Source organism: Sturnira hondurensis, unplaced genomic scaffold, assembly GCF_014824575.4.
Source record: "Sturnira hondurensis isolate 20B ecotype Veracruz unplaced genomic scaffold, ASM1482457v3 Scaffold0021143, whole genome shotgun sequence".
Lineage (NCBI taxonomy): Eukaryota > Metazoa > Chordata > Mammalia > Chiroptera > Phyllostomidae > Sturnira > Sturnira hondurensis.
In genome coordinates this window covers 24841753-24860854 of record NW_028093774.1, presented here as the reverse complement: position 1 = coordinate 24860854, position 19102 = coordinate 24841753, and the positions used below count along the sequence as shown (strand labels likewise).

At 40.5% G+C, this 19102-nt stretch overlaps 1 protein-coding gene across 2 annotated transcripts in view; it reads right to left on the bottom strand.

Annotated features, from left to right (window-relative positions):
* DCAF5 (DDB1 and CUL4 associated factor 5) overlaps window positions 1-19102 on the bottom strand; it is a 93892-nt gene that overhangs the window by 19002 nt on the left and 55788 nt on the right. For both annotated transcript variants that reach the window (XM_037031682.1, XM_037031683.1), the window contains exon 7: window positions 11239-11305. In XM_037031682.1, the coding sequence (XP_036887577.1) occupies window positions 11239-11305 (67 nt within the window). The remainder of the gene's footprint in view (window positions 1-11238; window positions 11306-19102) is intronic.

The window sequence follows — 19102 nt, the reverse complement described above, 5'->3', positions numbered from 1 at the left end:
ACAAATCATAAATTTACTTAAGACCTTTTACTTGCCCATCAATTTTTGTTAATGTTGTATATTTGATGTGTGGCCCAAGACAACTCTTCTTCTAGTGTGGCCCAGAGACACCAAAAGGTTAGACACCCACCCCTGCTTCCTAAATCCTCTAAAATAAGCAGTAATGCCCTCAGTGAGCCCCAGGCCCCACACTAGCAGCAGCCGGCCTAGATCCACAGCTTGCTTCACCTGGGAATCTCCAGGCCCAGCAGAAGTAGCAGCAGCCATCTCAGATTGCTTCACAGCTCAGGTGGGGTGGCCACAGGCAAAATACAGGTAGAGGCTGACCTTGGCCTGCACAACCCAAGAAATCCCAGAGCCTTCACACTCAGTAGACAGCTACCAACCATGGTGGAGCACCATCTGCACAGCTGATCCTCCATGGAGGGCAGAGGTTGGTGGTCCATGGTCATAGCCAATCCTTGCAGCTGACCGGCCTGGGTAAATCCCGCTCATTGATCTGCCAATAGCAACCAAGGCTATTGGCCAAAACAGTATGGAATGTCGTCAGAAAACTAAAAATGGAACTCCGTTTTGATCCAGCGATTCCACTGCTGGAATTATACCCTAAGAATCCTGCAACACTAATTTAAAAGAACCTATGCACCCCAATGTTCATAGCAGCATTACCTACAATAGCCAAATGCTGGAAATAGCTTAAGTGCCCATCAGTAAAATAATGGATAAAAAAACTGTGGTACAGTTATCCAAAGGAACACTACACAGCAGAAAGAGAGAACTTCCACCCTTCGTGACAGCAAAGATGGAACTGGAGAGCATTATGCTAATGAAATAAGCCAGGCAGTGAAAGGCAAATACCATATAATCTCATCTATAAGTGGAACCTAATCAACAAAACAAGCAAACGAGCAAAAAAGAACCAGAGACATGGAAATAAGGAACAAACTGACAGTGACCTGAGGTGGGAGAAAGGAGGGGAACATGATGTGCAAAGGACCCATGGGGTGGTAGGGACTGTCTTTGGGAGCAGGAGTTGGACAGGGCAAAGGTGAGCCCTGGGCAATGGGGACAACTGTAACTGAACAACAATAAAAAAAATGAACAATGGTGGAGGATTGCCTGAGGGAGTAGGTGCTGGGTGAAAGGAGGCAGAGGGGGAAAAATCAGGACAACTGTAATAGCATCATCAATAAAATATAATTTAAAAAAAAAGATGCCCTAGCTGGTGTAGCTCTGTGGATTGAACATGGGCCTGTGAAGCAAAGTGTTGCTGGTTTGATTCCCTGCCTGGGTTGCAGGCCAAGTCCCCAGTAGGGGACACATGAGAGGCAACCACATATTGATGTTTCTCCTTCCCATTCTGTGTCTCTAAAAATAAATAAATAAAATATTTAAATAAGAAAAAAAAGAGTAAGAGGACTAGCCCTGACCAGTGTGGCTCAGTTGGTTGGGCACTGTCTTGCAAAGCAAAAGGTCGCTGGTTCAATTCCTGGTCAGGGCACATACCCAGGCTTCGTACAAGAGGCAACCAATTGAAGTTTCTCTCCCCCTCTTTCTCCCTCCCTTTCCCGCTCTCTGAAAAATAAATAAAATCTTAAAAAAAAAAACCACACACACTTTAGCAATTTCAAAAGGCCCAAGTGAACAATCCCAAGGTCTCCGAGTTTGAAACCATAAAGAGAGTACAATCGGGGTACCGACAAGACGGAAGGAGCAGTGGCCGTCTCCTGGGGATCACAAACCACTAAGAGTTAAGAAAAGCCCGATGGGACGGCCAGTGCTGTTAGCAAAGCTGCAAGAGCCCCACAGACAGCGATGCTTAATTGCACAAAGTCAATTACGCTAAGTTCTTCTTTCATCATCTGTACCTCACATGTGTTTGCAACCAACTACTTGTACCAATTAAAAACAGTTGTTCTTCTAATTACATGGGGAAAAGCAGGTGCCCGGGCCTAACTCTCTGATAGTCAGCACATGTGTAGAGAACCGGGCAGAAACAGAGCATGCACACATATGCAGGCCCCTGAAAATGCACTTACAGCTGTTCCCAGCATACTGGCAGTGGGGGTGGCTGCAGTGACTTGGCAGTGAAACTGCACATTCTGCCCTCCGATCACGGAAACATTTGTCATATAACTTCCCCCACTGTTAAACTACAGAGTGGAGAGCAACTTTCATACAAAAACAACATAACCGACCATTCAGAAGGCACAAGAGAAAGACAATGTCTTGGTCTAAGGAGTTTTTCAGAAGGAAGTTAAAAGGCTAAAGTTTTCTTAATGAAGAATAACAACCACTGAGTGGCTACCAAGTACCCTCACAATATCCCTAAAAAGGTAGACATTACTATTGATGTTGTCAATATTCTTATTTTACAGACAAAGAGACAGAAGTTTGGCAAGGTTAAATAATTTTTTCCAAAGCCTCCAATAGGAAGATGAATGGATCAGGAATTTTTTAAAGGGGTTTTATTTATTTATTTTTAGAGAGAGGGGAAGGGAGGGAGAAAGAGAGGGAGAAAAGCATCAATGTGTGGTTGCCTCTCCCATGCCCCTCATTGGGGACCCGGTCTGCAACCCAGGCATGTGCCCTGACTGGGAATCAATCTGGAGACCCTTTGATTCACAGGCTGGCACTCAACCACTGAGCCACACCAGCCAGGGTGGATCAGGAATTTAAACCCAGGCCCACCAACTCAATTACACTATAGTTCTTTCCATAAATAGGAAAGCCTTTGAGTAGAGGCTCATCTCAGAGGAAGCAACTCTATCTGTGAAAACCCTAAAAGGCAATATGAGTATTTTCCAGAGACACCCATGTCCACCACACATTGCCAAATCCATTACTCCCATCATAAGTTACTAGGGAGAAAATGCTTTGGAAATATGGATCAATGGGCACCGGTCTTATTACCATATTTTTTAGAATATAAGACACATCTAGGTTTTAGAGGAAAATCGGAAAAAAATTTAAAGCAAAAAATGTGGTAAAATATTGAATAACACAAATAACATAATATTTCACCAATGTAAATGTAAACAGAACTCAACAGCAGCATTAACAACCATCATTCCTCCCAAATTTGGGGAAAAAAGAAAAAGGAGAAAAGACAAAGGTGGGGAAACCCGAAGTGCATCTTATAGTCTTAAAAATATGGTATATACTTAAGAATAACAATATCTTACATTTGAAAGCACACAATTTTCAGAAAGTTTCTAAGACTGTTAAATCATCTCATGATGTGAGGCAGTGGGGGCAGAGGCAATTCACAGAAGCAGCCGAGGCTCAGACAACTGCTGTTATATAACCTGCCTGGACTGAGTCACTCGATCAACTAGCTGGTAGCAGCACTGGACTTGAAACCAGGTATGATTTTAAGCCCCATGCTCCTTCCAACACACCACACTGACTCTATACGTCACTGGCAACCTATCTGTTTTACTTTCAGAATTATCACATAAAAACAGACGCTCTTCCTACCTACTTCATTGCTGTGAGACATATTCTGATAGGTTTTTTTCTTTGCCACAGCAAAATTGGCAGTTGTATTCTTTCCTCTAATTTTTAAAGATACTTTTCTAAATATCTTATTTGACATCAACTAAAATAGCGAGCCTAATCTTGCCAGGTAGCAAGTTCTACGATAGGTTTTGGATCTTCTCAAAATGATTTTCTCAGCCCACTAGGAAGCTCAATGAGAATTACTCAGCCAATTCTTTAAGTCAGTACTGTTTATACAATAAATACATTTTATCTCTCTTCTGTTTATATAATAAATAAATTTCATCCCTCTGGAGTGCATGTAGAAAAAAAAATTCCCCCATGACTGTCAATCTTTTTGAACAGAAGGGTGAAGAAGAAAATGACGCCCTTGCTTTTGGCTCACACTTAGGACTTCTCTCCCTAAAGTTCCCTCAGCATTTGGCGTAGACTATGAAGCACACAGCAGGCATTTAATAAATGTTGATTGCCTGTCATCTGATTATGCAATTAAGGCATACAACAGCAAACCAATTTCCCTGTAGTAGACTGCCTTACTACCTTCGGTTCAACTGGCTGCCTAGAGAGCAAACTCAGCCTCATTCCATATTGTTTATGCCAAAGAGACAGTAGATTAGATTAGAAATTTCCCGACAGACTTTTTGTCATCTAAGCATTCAAAGGTAGAATCCAAGAACTACATCTAGCCCTCATATGTTATGTTTGGCTTGCTAAACCTTGCCGAGTATTTTTTGAACTATGAATTGCCAACATTGAAAAACAGAGATTACATATAAAAATGAGAAGTGCTAAGTATTCCTGAAGCCAGGATGAAGGGCAGGGCTGTAAACAGGGTTAGTGAAAGCCTGTATAAAGAGCAGTTTCAGCATCCCACCCCTCCCCCAGCACACAAAGCGAGGAAACTACCCCTTCCCCACACACAAGCAGACGTGTAGGGGTTGCCAACTGAAAGAGATTTTGGACTGGGAACAACAGGCACAGCTGGGGGTGGGATTAAACGAAAACCTATGTATAGACGTGAGATCCATTGTTCTATTCCCCTAGCTGGCTCTTGGTACCATAACTCAACTGCCAGGTAAATATACTCCTCATAGAGATCAAAGACTCCTATTCGGGGGAACTGGCTGATTTCAATGGTAGAAAGCCAACAGACAATGGCCAAAACTGAAAATTCAAAAATATTATGTGTATGTTATAGAAGAAAAAGAAACTGTTGCATTAAAAATAAAAAGCTTTGCATTTATGATTTAAAATTTATGTGCCTGTATTACTTTAATGACAAAAATACTTAACTATAAAAATAGTAAAATAAATTTTTTAAAAAACCAAGGAAGGATAGGAAAAATATATGAACAAGAAAAAAAGAAAAAAATGTGGGTAAGCTGTCATAATAGTGGTAGGAAGGCTGAATCCTCAAATGAGCAAAGGTTTGTTAAAAATAACCCAAAAAGGTACTTTGGTTCCATGCAGAGCAAGCTGATGATCAAAGAGACAGCCTTACTGTGATGGACTGATGATGTAATTTTAAGGGTAACACAGAGAAAACAAACCCTTCAACTACCAGTTAGTTAGTCTAACAAGAGAGATAATCATAAGGTCCCACCCTTGTGTACAACGAAAGCCAAGCACCAAGTAGAGGATGGGGATCCAGGACCAACCACAGCCCATGTGGAAACCAGTGAGTTTCCAGCCAACTCTATGTATGAGCGGTCATGGGTTCTGTGCCTTCCAAAAACAGCTTATGTGACTCTGAGTGTACTTTCTGAAACACAATGTGGCACACTTAATTATCAAGGACCAAAGATTTTCTCTGGTCTAGTCAGTCTACATCTGTTGAACTTACTCAGTTAATCCTTAAACAGAGGTAGAACACATCTAGGAGAGAAAAAGTACATCTGGGAAACTGACGTCATTTGTTTTGAAGTACCGCTAAATAAACTTGGGGCTGCTATCTCTGGAGGAGATGGAGAAGGGAACGAGAGTGCTACCTTCGAATGAGGAAAAGGCTACTGGAGGAAGAAGGATAATAAGGCCCTTCTCAGTGAGCCATCACTCAGGAAACTGTGGAGACCCCTGACCTGGCCCTGACACCCATGCAGTACTTGAACACCTCCGTCATGTTTTCATTTGAGGAATTTTAAAGAGATTTGGAAACAAGCATAAAACGTATAGCTTAATGAAGTTTTATGAGGTGAACACCCTCAGAACGAACACTCAGGTCAAGAAATGGAGTTTTCCTGGCCATTCAGATGCCCCTATGTGCTTCATTCCGATGAAAACCCCTCTGCCCCCCTAAAATAACCATTATCCTGACTTCTATATTACTCACTTCTCTGCATTTTAACAAAGTTTTATTTATCCAGGTGTGCACTCCCAAGTACTTTAGTTTTGCCTCTTTTTTGTTTTGATATGTCTCTTAAGTGTCCTAACCAGCAGGTTTCTTCCTGTGCATCCTTCCGTTCCATTAGAATACATCAGTTGAAGAACATGGGTCTGACAACTGGACTTCGTGGGCTGTATCGTCACAAACAGTACAATACGCTCCTTGACTTTTGTACTTTCTGCAAACTGAAAGGTGGGTCCTGAGGTCTGGTCAGATTCAGGTTGGTTTATTTCTCAAGACTAGGGGTAGAGCTCTTTTTCCATCAGGAGCCACACAATGTCTAATGGCCTCTCTTTTTGTGATGTAACCCACTATAGATGTTCAATATCTAGATGCATTAATTCATTGAGGGCTGCTGAATGGCTATGTTAAAGTTCTATAATTTCATTTAAAAATGTCTTTATTTTACTTACATTTTTGAAGAATATTTTCTCTGGATATAGAATTCTGGGTCAGCTTATTTTAATTCTTTAAGAACTTTAGACATATTTATTATATTCTGACTTCCATAATTTGGCCATCAATCTTATTGTTGCTTATTTATAGGTAATTCATCCATCTCCTCAGGCTGCTTTTAGCCTTCTCATTGTCTTCTGTTTTCAACAGTTTGACTTATGATGTGCCTAAGTGTGTGGTATTTATCCTACTTGTGGATGCTGAGTTTCTTGAATCTGAGAATTGGTATATTTTATTTGTCATGGAAAATTCTTTTTTCTTTACATGTTGCCTCTGCTCGTCTCCTCTCTCAGCCCCCTGGGTCTTCTCTTTCATGTTAGATCATCTGTGTTCCACTCTTTCCATTCTCTTTTCTCACTGTCCTACAGTTTGGTTATCTTTTATTGGCTTGTCTCTATTCACCACCAAAACTGTCCTCAGGATGTTAAACCCATCCAATAAAATCTTAGCTCTAGACATTTCAGTTTTAGAATGTCTACATTTGGTTTCCTAAATAAATTCTAATTCTGTTGAAGTTCTCCATCTTTGCATCAATTTAGCCCATCATTTCTTCTATTTTCTTTGTCATATACATAATATTTAAAGTTCCTGTTAATTTAAATATCTGCATAAAATTGTGGGTTGGCTTCTACTGACTCTTTTCTCTCGATTTACTGGCCACATTTTCATGCCTCATAATTTTTGGGGGGGGGACAATGAGTACAAAAGAACAATAATACTGAGTTGTCTCCTCCAAATTCATATGTTGAAGCCCTAATCCCCAGTGTGATTATAGATGAAGATGGAGCACTTAAATTTGTAATTAAGGTTAAATAAAGTCATAAAGGTAGGATTCTAATCCAATAATACTGGTGACCTCATAAGGAGGAAGGGACACCAGACCTTGTATGCGCACAGAAAAGGCCATGTGAGAACAGTGAGAGGCAGACATCTGCAAGCCAAGGAGAACCTTCAGGAGAAATCAAACTTGCCAGCACCTGGATCTTGGACTTCTAGCCTCCAGAACTGCGAGAAAATACATTTCTGTTTTTTAAGTCACCCAGTCTGTGGGATTTTGTTATTGTAGCCCTAGCAGACTACAGAAACTAAAGTTAATTTCCTCCATAAGCAGGTACCCATTCCACTCTTGAGAAAATAAGGTAAACAGCTGACCATCTTCAATCCAATCAGTAGGAACTAGGTTATGGCTGGGTTGCTTCTGCAGCTGCAATAAGTCCACTTCTGGTTTCGAAGGTAAGACCTGTGGAGTGCTTATGACAGCGCTCTTCCTCTAATTGGAATCTGTGTCCTAAGTACCAGGAGATGGTGGGATAGTTCTCCTTTCTGGTCCAGTCTCATTCTTGAGTGCAGCCTTCTTGGGCTTCTGACGGAAGTCTGGCAAGTCTTTGTTCTCCTCTGCTCAGAATGTTTTGTCCTTTGGAGGTTTTAAGCGTTGCTCTTTATCCTCCTTTTCCATGTAGGTTCAAAACCTGAGCAATGCCCTATGGGATTGTATCTTAAGTGTTGTGTTAGCCAAAAAATTCATTTGTTTTTTTCATAAGATGGCTCTAGTAGTGCTTAGATGTCTCTGACTTCATCCAAAACAATTTTGTTAGATTGTATTGTGACAGCTGTCATATCAGTGTGCATTAAAAAAACACTTTTCAAAAATTGGTAAATTTTTGTGTAGAAATTCTAATACTGAAAGTGGAAGAAAATATGCAAAATTTTTGGCATATTATGCTCTATTATTTCTGGAAAGGTAAAAATGCAAATGAAATACCAAAAACAAAAGACAAAAAAGCAAGCAAACAAACAAAAAAACTTGCGCAGTGTATAGAGAAAGTGCTGTGACTGATCAAACGTGTCAAAAGTGGTTTGTGAAGTTTCATGCTAGAGATTTTTTGCTGGACAATTCTCCATGGTTGGGTAGACTAGTTGAAGTTCAGAACGATCAAATTAAGACATCAACTGAGAACAATCAATGTTCTACCACACAGAAGATAGTCAACATATTCAAAGGATCCAAATCAATAAAGTTATGAGTAAAAATGAAAAGTGTGTCATTTATTTTATGGAAAAAACTAAATAGACTTTTTGGCCAACCCAGTATTCCTGTGGGAATTTCATTCTACCTTTCCGGCCCAGCCCCCAGCTGCCGGTGCAACCCCAGCACTAAGCAAATACGGCCAACAAAAAGTGACTTCTTTCGACCCCAGCAGTCTGTTCGTGGGAGCCCAATGCATGGATGTCCCTAGGAAAGAAAAGGGCCAGCACCCTGTGCTCAGCTAGGAAGTCTCTTCTTCCCCTCTTCAGAACTTTAGTTCTTCTGGCACGCTTCTCGCTCTGACATCTTAAACATGGCGTTGTCATTTGATTTTGTAGTTATTGCAGTGGGAGCTACTTTCTACGCCCTGTGTGGAATCTGAAGTCTATCATGTTCTTTTTTCAATAAAAATTTTACATCACTCCTTTTTCATCCCTGAAATATTTCCACTTTACACTTAAAAATTTCAGCCTAATTTTTATGAAAACTCTATCACAGTTTCACCAACAAAAATATAAATACAAATTTAAAATTTTCTTTATATACTGTGACTTTAAGGTTCTAATTATTAAAACTTTTGTCTTGGATTAGAGTTAACACTACAATTATTACTGGAACATAATTGATCAAAATAAACTTCTAGTAAAGTTTTATAAAACCATTACATATAACAGCAGAAATTTATTACAAATTCATAAGACAAGGGAGAAGACTCGAGGGGTTAATTTTTGCTCTGTGATTAAAGAATGTTTCAGATATTTTGGCACCTTGTGGGTTTTTACACCTCAGGGCGATGCACCATGCTAAGGTTCAAAGAGTCAGAAATTTGTAAAGCATTTTTGGTTTTCTGATTTTTATTGTTGTTTTGGGGTTGTTTTCCCCTGTAAAGTGAGAGGACAAAGGGACAAGGGAGGTAGAAAAGGAGATTCAGTCTCTTCTTAGGAATGTTGATTTTATGAAAGAATAAATATGGAATTTAAGAATCTAGAAATGGATTCCTTTAAACCAGCTGCGCCTATACAAACCTTGGGAAGCCCAGGTACCCATTTCCCAGTTCTAATGTTGGAATGCTAAATTAGCTATCAGGTGCTTGCCGATCCAGAGATTATGTAATCATCCACTGACAAAGTCAGCTGAACAGCAGTAGCTCACACCCTAAGCCAGAACAGAAATAACAGGAAGAGGAAAGTATCAGCAATACTCCTGCTAATTCTTTCCCCCTTCTCTGTTTATACAAATATGAAAAAAGATTCCAGAGAACAGTCTTGGGAAAGGGGGGGGGGGGTTATCCACTTTCTATTTTAAAGACATGTCGACTTAATAATTAAAAGCTTTTCAAGACCTGGTTAAAGATACAATTAAGCCCAAAGATTATTTCTCAGCTAAATGACCTAGATTTATGGGGGCACAAGACCTAATGCAGAACTACCTCTAGTGCTAGAACATCACTTTTGGTTCACGTGGAAGATGTGGCCTAATCTGGTTGTGCTTTCAAAGGTAAGCTGATTCACTCATGCTTTCCAAATTCCAGCAGGGGAAAAGCCTTTTGCAACGTGTTTCATAACTAGATCACAGCAACAGGATAGTTACACCAAAGGTGGGCCTCACAAGTTTTGAAAGGCAAATGTAGGTAACAATACTGTTAACTCAGCAACAGGCAAGCCAACAACTTCCTTAAACTGAGCACTAGACACATTCTATACAATATAAATTTGGTATAGTCCTCTATAATTTTCCCAATGCCCATTTTCCAGTTTGATACCATGTATATAACCCAGAACAGATGTCTATACTAAGCTGTCCTGAGAATAAAAAATATATATTTTTGTACCAGTAGAAAGCAACCAGTGTAACATGTAACTAAGCATGTGAGGTCACTATAATTAAGAAGAATAAAGAATGATCTGCCCTGGCCAGGTAGCTCAGTTGGCTGGAGCATTGTTCCAAGAAGCCAAGGTTGTGAGTTTGATCCCTGGTCAGGGCACATACAAGAATCAACCAATGAATTTATAAATAAGCGGAACAACAAATTGATGTCTCGCTCTCTCTCAAATCAATAAAAATCTAAAACATATATATATATATATATATATATATATATATATATTAAAGATTTTATTTATTTATCTTTTGAGGGGAAGGGAAAGAGAGAGGGAGAGAAATATCAATGTATAGTTGCCTCTCATGTGTCCCCTGCTGGGAACTGGCCTGCAACCGAGGCATGTGCCCTGACTGGGAACTGATAAAACATATAGTTTTAAAAAAGAAGAATGATCCATGCTACTTGAAACCTCAGCCGGCCTAGATCCAAATTTGTGGAAAGCTGCAAGGTTTTTTTCAAAATACTTGTAGAGAAAATGCGGAACTATTTCCTCCTGATTTCTCTGATGTCTAGGGTCAGCCAGACCCCAGCGAATGCATCAGTCAGTCAACAAAGGAAATTTCACTTTGGTTAACATCACCAGGGAGGCCAAAGGAAGAGGCCCTAATTCATAAAGTAATAAGCAGGGACATGCAGATAAACAATAAAGGAAAAGCATATAAAAGCAAGATAAAAAATTCCAGGTGCGCAATAGGAGAGATAGAAATGGATATAAAGGGGATCTATGAAGTCTAAAAAAAAATGTATGTAAGGAAAAAAAAAACCCTGAGCACCATTATCAGATATAGTTATGTATGAGGTTACATAGTTATATCTGGCTTCTAATTTTTATTTTAAAATGTCCTCAGGTCACTTTTCTGATACACCTCTTATTATGCTGAAAGAGAAGTATCTTCCTCTGCTGCTACAGATCGCCCTTTCAGAGCACAGCACGCAGCAGGGCAGCGGCACCAAGAGCAGCAGCGCAGGTTCACACTCGGATACACTCACCTGCTTCGGGGTCGGCAGGGATTCTCCACATGTACAGATTGAAGTCATCGGAGCCTGAAAGGATATACTGTTGGGACAAAAAATTTATTATTTATATATCAACCGATTGGTAATATATTTATATTTATTTATCTATACAGAGGAAGCTTTTTAAAAAACAAACAAGTCAAATGGAAATATATTTATGAGGCACTACACAGCAAACACTCTCTTAAAAGTATATGCAAATCAAAAGGCTCCTTGGCTGAACCTTAGCAACGAACCAACCTGATTTAAATGGTTGAAGGGCTTGACCAGACATTTCCTCAAAGAAAATATACAAATGACCAATAAACACATGAAAAGATGCTCAAAATCACTAATCACAAGGGAAATAAACATCAATGCCACAATGAGATACCACTTCACACACATTAGAATGGCTATTACCAAAAAACAAATGGAAAACAAGTGTTGGTGAGGATGTAGAGAACCCTTTTGCATTGCTGGTGGAAATATATAATGGTGTACCATTGGTGAACACAGTATGGTAATTTCTCAGGAAGTTAAACATATTAACTACCATGACCCAGCAATGGGTAGGTACAGATCAAAGAATTGAAAGCAATGACTTGAGACATCTGTACACCGACATTCAAAATAGCCAAAAAGTGGAAACCACCCAAATGTTCATGAACGGGTGAATGAGCAAAATGTGGTATATACATACAATGAAATATTATTCAACCCTAAAAAGGAAATTCTGACATATAGTATAATATGGGTGAAATTTGAAGACGTTATGCTAAATTAAAGAGGCTAGATACAAAAGCAAACATTGTACGATTCAACTTATGTGAGGTACCTAAAGTAGTCAAATTCAGAGACAGAAAGAATGCTGGTTGCCAAGGACCAGAGAGACGGAGGGATAGGGTGCTACTGTGCAACAGGTGCGAACTCCAGCTTGGAAAGACGAAAAAATTCTAGAGATGGAGAGTGGTGACGGGTACACAACAATGTACATTCACTTAATGCCCAAGACCTGCACACTTAAAGATGGTTATAATGGTAGGTTTTATGTTATGTATTTTTTACCGTAATTTTTCAAAACAAAAATGTTTAAATGCAGGAAAAAGAGCTTCCTAGAGATCTTTTCTGCAAGACCAAGCAACTGAACTTCCGTGCTGTCAGCTGATGTCTTTCAACGGGAAGCCATTGCCAACCCCACCACGAGTCAGTGCCGGGGACATAAGCAATCCCTTTGTCTGCGGCAGCTTCGAACTGCTTAAGCTCAAAAAGATAGGTTAGATGTATTCTAATTAGGACTAAAAAACACTGTCTAACAGCAACACTGAGCAATTCTGAGAACAAATAAGCTTTATTTATTTCCAAAGATTAACCAAGTGTTCTACTTTAAGTTAAGGTCAGCATTACTACCGCCATCTGGCCCCATCTGCTTATTTCCACAGGAAAAAAAAGGCCTGTTTTCTAAAAAAATTTCTTAAGAATGACACTGAACAATTTCAAAAAGTGCAAGTCCAACATATACGCAACCTCATGCCTAATATAAACACTTTACTAAATACTTCACAAACATGAAAAATCAATGTCAGTCTGCAAGATACCTGAGAAAGGGGGGCAAAAAATAATAATGCACATTTAGAAATGATGAAAATTGTGTTCATAGGACTCAGCGCAAAAAGAACTGGTTCAGTTTCCTCATGTGGTCACCTTCTCCTGTGGTCTGAATGTGTCCCCCTCCAAATTCACACATGAAATCCTAATGCCCAGTGTAACAATATCAGGCGAGACCTTTGGGAGGTTATTAGGTCATGAAGGTGGAGCCCTCATGAATGGGATTATCATTCTTATAAAGAAAACCCAACAGAGCTTTCCAGCCCCCTTCTGGCATGTGAGGAAACAGGGAGAAGTCAGCCCAACCAACCTGGCGCCCTGATCTTGGGCTTGCAGCCTCCAGAACTGTGAGAAAGAAATTACTATTGTTTATAAGCTACCTAGTCTGGTACTTTGTTATAGCAGCCAGAGCAGACTGAGACACACTTGGAGGCTCATTTAATCCTGAGATTCTATGATCACCCTGTGAAGAAATGGTAGAAGCCCAGTCAGAGCTGGAAGTCCCTAAGTTGCCAGCCCATGCTTACTTGACAAATCATTACATAAATATGTTCAAGGCAAGGAAACTCAAAGACTAACCCTGTTATACTTCAATTAAAAAGTTTCCTACCCTGGCTGGTGTAGCTCAGTGAATTGAGTGTGGGCCTGTGAACCAAACCACCGTGGTTTGATTCCCAGTCAGGACACATGCCTGGGTTGTGGGCTGGTTCCCAGCAGGGGACCCACGAGAGGCAACCATACATTGATATTTCTCTCCCTCTCTCCTTCTTTTCCCTCTAAAGATAAATAAATAAAATCTTTTAAAAAAGTTTCCTTAACAACAACAAAAAACCTCCACTTGATTAAAAAAATGAGCAAAGGACTTGAAAGAGACATTTTCCCAAAGAAGAAATAGATAATGGCTATGTATAAATGGCCAATAAGCACATGCAAAGATGTTCAACATCACTAATCATTAAGGAAATACACATCAAAACCACAATTAAATACCACCTCACACTCATTAAGAGAAATATTGTGTAGCTCAGTTGGTTGGAGTATCTTCCTGATACGCCAAGGTTGTGGGTTCAATCCCTGGTCAGGGCACATACAAGAACGAACCAATGAATGCATAATTAAGTGGAACAACAAATCAATGTCTTTCTCTCTCTGTATGTGTGTGAAAGAAATGAATTAAAAAATAAATTATAAAAACAAGAAAATCAGAACAGAAAATAGATCCTCAAAGAATTCTCTGAGAGTGTCACACCTCTGTGCAGAGCAGCATTATTCACAACAGTCAAAAGGTGAAAGTGGCCCCGTGTCCATCAACAGATGAAATGTATAAAGCAAATGTGGTCTGTATGTACGATGGAATATTATTCAGCCTTAAAGGGCAGGGAAATTCAACCACACACTTCAACATGGAATATAAGACAGAAAACTGTACTTGAATAAGAATTAAATAAAAAATAAAAAATAAAAAAAAACATGGACGAATCTTGAACATTATGCTAAGTGGAAATAAAAGTCACAAAAAGGCCGACACCATATAAGTGTACTTATGAGGTTCCTATCGTAGCCAAATTCATAGAGGCTGAAAGTAGATTCGTGGTTGCCAAGGGCTGGGGGTAGGGTAGGGAGAAGAGTTCATGTTTAATGGCACAGAGTTTGAGCTTTACAAGAAGAAACACTTTTGGAGATGGATGGTGGCAATGGTTATTACCAATGTGAATGTACTCAATACTATGAAACTGAATGCTTAAAAATTTTTCCAAGGGAAAAAAAAAAGGAATCCTCATTGCTCTGACCTGAGTAACTCCCTGCAACTCCATCCAGTAACTCCCTGCAGTTTACAACACTGCACTGGCTAAAGTTAAGAAGCTGGAATTCAGAAGCCCAAGGGCTTTCCTCTGACAGCCAGTTTGGCAAAATCACCTACTAGCTGGGGGGAAAGATTCATTTTAACTAACCAAGCACTTACGCAGCAGGCACTTGGGGCTCACAGTGACATACAATGTGATACCTGGGTTCCCAAGGAGCATAAATCAAGTAGAAAATATGCATGTAGGCACACAATTACCATGCCACGAAGCAGAAATCACTAGGTGCCTTTATGAGAAATAGGGTGTCTGGTGACTCACAAGAGGCAAGGCAAAACAGACACGAGCGTTGAACCAGCCTCAGGTAAAGATGTGGTGAAAACAGGGGAAAGGAGCCAAGGTAAAACCACCATTTTAATGGTAAAGAATGTATGGTGTAGCTCACTCCTTGATGCCTGTTCATATCCCTCAGGCCTTACTGCTCTGTATGCTCCCCAGGATCTCCAACTGCCAGTATCCAGGTCCCTATCGTAGCCAAATTCATAGAGGCTGAAAGTAGATTCGTGGTTGCCAAGGGCTGGGGGTAGGGTAGGGAGAAGAGTTCATGTTTAATGGCACAGAGTTTGAGCCTTGGGACTAAGGCTTCTCCACAGCCTAGCAGGATGCTCTAGAGAATGAACATTTCTCGGGAGCAGGCTCAACCAATGACTAATATCCAGCCACTATCCCAGCCGCCTTGTCCCAGGTGGAGTTAACTCTGAAGTGCATCTTCCACACGCCACCCCCTCAAGATCAAATCCACCTGCCCACAGTCGCAGTCAGCTCACTAAAGCAGCCTTCTTTTCCCTTTCTCACATGTCCATTTCTCTACTACTTCCCACATTTCCAAATAAACTACTTGCACCTGAAAACCAAACGCAAATTAAGACACATGGGCAGGATGCAGGGAGGAGGGGGAATTCTTTTATAAAACATAATATATAAGAACTGTCCACTAATAATTTATATATATGCATATACGATAAATAATACATTATTCAGCTTGACAGTTCATGCTCTATGTTTAAAAGAAGCTATAAAACTTTATATAGAATTCCTGCTACCCTGCCCCCACCAAACTAAACAAACAGAAATAAATATGAGAAAAGAGTGAGCTAAAGGTGGGCTTACGTAGGTTTTGCTATTTCATTGCAAAGGATCAGCTGTCCCCCAGGGACTGACTCCCAGATGGAACGCTGACTCAGAAGACTGCCTTAGAAGGAAGAAAACTCCCACAGAGTTAAGGCCTTTTGGAGTTAATATGACAGCTCCTAAAATATGTAGAAAATGCATACAATGTCTAGGCTTCCTGTCAGGGATACAGGCAACTCCTCACCCTCTCTTCCTCTTGGAACTACCACAAGGGAACAGTTCGGCTTGAGTCACTGCCGGCTAGTCAGACCATTTAAGTGCTCAAACACTGGAATCACAAAACTGCCCTGAGGAATTCATTCATGACGTGTCACGGCTGTCTGCTGGGCCCCTTCCAGCATCCAAAGTTGGCTTCCCAGGACAATGCTGACTGTGGGAGACTGAAGTAAATGAATCTGTTCCTTTATTCATTAAACAAATATTTATCAAATGTCAATTACATGTCAGTCACTGTTCCAGGAAAAGATACACAGAATTTATCAAAAAGGACCCTGTCCCTACCCTCATGAAACTTAACTCACATTTTACTGGATGGAAAGAGAAAAAGAATTATATACATATATAATGTGAGTGAAATGAGTAGAGGAAAAATAAGAATAAAAAGAAAACGTATGTGTCCAGTGGTGGTAAGTGATACAGAGAAAAAAAGTTAACAGGAGGTTAAGGCATATAGGGAATGTAGAGGTGGTCAGTTTCCGTTGCATTTTTTTTAAAGATTTCATTCCTTTAAAGAAGGAAGAGAGAAGAAGGTAGAAAGAAACAACGATTGGTTGCCTCTCACATGCCCCCAACTGGGGACCTGGCCCACAACCCAGGCATGTGCCCTGATCAGGAATGGAACCAACGACCCTTTGGATTCACAGGCCAGTGCTCAGTCCACTGAGCCACACCAGTCAGGGCAGCTTCCGTTTTATACAGGGCAGTCACAGAAGGTGTCTCTGATAAAATGGCATTTGAGCAGAGCCCTGAAGGAAATGACGGAGCAAGTTTGTGGCTATCTGGCAGAAGAATATTCCAGGAGAGGGAACAGAGTTCTGGGCTATTTTAAACCATAAGGTAACCAAAAGAGCTCTTCTGTTCTCCCTCCCTTCCTTCTTACTTTTTAAAGCTCTGTGGAAATAAAGATTATTTCAAGTGGGCTGAGTGCAGAGATACATTTAACATCATCAGAGCAGCTGAACAGACTCCTCTCTTCTAAAGCTGTGCTGGAAGGGTTCGCCTCCTCCCAGGCTCGAGTTGGAGCCTCCAACTGTGGCCCTGCTAATGGTTCATGCTAACAGCACTGCAAGTCTTGATCAGCCACCTTACAAGTGTTTTTAAGTATTTGCTGGTGGGAGCAAGAACACATAGATCACACCGCACCAACACTCACCACTACCACAGGAAATTCAGACTATGTACGTTTATCCAAATTCATAAAACAATAATAATTTGAATTAACCAGAAAATGAACTTAACCTCAAGCAGTGGAACTGGAGGTAGGAACTGGAGGTATAGGTTTCTCTCTTTCTTCCTTTTTCCCTTGATATCTAATTTTGTTTTATTTTTAAAAAGATTTTATATATTTTTCGAGAGAGGGGAAGAGGGAGAGGGAGAGGGAGAGAAACATTGATGTGTGGTTGCCTCTCATGCCCCCAACTGGGGATCTGGCCCACAACCCAGGCATGAGCCCTGACTGGGAATCAACCAGCAACCCTCTGGGTTAGCAGGCCAGCGCTCAATCCACTGAGCCACACCAGCCAGGGTGTGGTATCTAATTTTAGACAATACCTGCACTTTCTTACCCAGGCAATCCGGCGTTGGGTCTGCAGCTGACCTGGGGTAAAGGGCTGCCCATGGCCTAAATACCAGAAAGGCCCAGTAGCCAATAGTCCTTTATAAAAAAGTAAGCTATAGAAACATAATCAGAAGAATGGTTGCCAGAAATTCTAAATTTAACATTTTTATTCCCTTTTGTGATGTAGGACTTTACAACCAACATATTGTAAGTTAAAACACCACCATGAAAAAATATGAAGATTACTGTTCGGTTTGAGAAAAGCAAAAACTAAGTTAGATGATATTAACATTGTGGCCTAGTGAAGTATGTGGTCTAGTGGGAATATGAATAATACATTACTTTTTCTTTGATCTCATTCTTACCAGTAAAGGGCAAATTACAAATTAAAAACTTACTTTATATGAGTCTTCCTAAAAAGACTTTATTTGTTTATTTTTAGAGAAAGGGGAAGGGATGTTTCTAGAAACATCGATCGAGGGGACTGGGGACCAAACCTGTAAACCAGGCATGTGCCTGACCGGATCGAACCAGCCCTTCCTCTTATGGGAAGATGCTCAACCAACCAAGCCTCACTGGTCAGGGTGCTTTATATGAGTCTTTTACCTTTGTGTTCTGAGACAAATAGTGCTGACGTCCAAAAAAAAAAGCAAAAGTTTTAGGTAGTCCATTATGTACATAAAAGAAGTCCCATTGCCCAAAATGCTCTGGGTTGTAGGGTAGGGAAGAAGGGAAGAGACCCACAGGCTCCTTAATATCAGAGACTGGAAGACATACTCAAATTTTAATTTGATTTTGTGGGTAAGATGGGTGATATGAATGCAAAAATGAATTAAGTGGTTGTGTGGATCCACAGCATCCATAATCCTTCCCACCTGGCAACAAAGGTTAAAGGCTGGCCACACTCTGACCCATCTCAATTATTTTAAGTAGAATTAGCCCGAGGCCAGTGCATTTTATCGAATCCTTTTGTCTAATCCACTGTCAGTGTGGAGATATTAACTTGTGCAAGCACAGAGGCAGAGCAACAACTGCTCCTCCCAATAAATTTAAAAAGGAACCACCACCAACGCAAAAACAAGATTACCGCATTAGCACCGGGTCACTTGTCTCATTGTCTCATTTGCCCACCTGTCCTCTGTCAATCTATGATCCTCCATAGAAAAGTTACTTATATCATACTCCCTAGTCTGGTAGATTGCTATGATATGCCTTGCACACCTTCCAAAAATTCCTGCCCCTTTCTTCAACTCTCAGCAGTCTCGAAGTACACATGCTTTTAAGAAAGACCTTTATTAGATGGATTTCCAGAGAAGCCCACGTTTCTAACTACTTTGTAGCCCAGGGGTGTCAAACTCATTTTCACCGGGGGCCACGTCAGCCCTGCAGTTGCCTTTAAAGGGCCGAATTGTAATTGTAGGACTGTATAAATGTAACTACTCCGTAACAGTTAAGCGAGAGCTTGGCGCTGCCGCCAGGT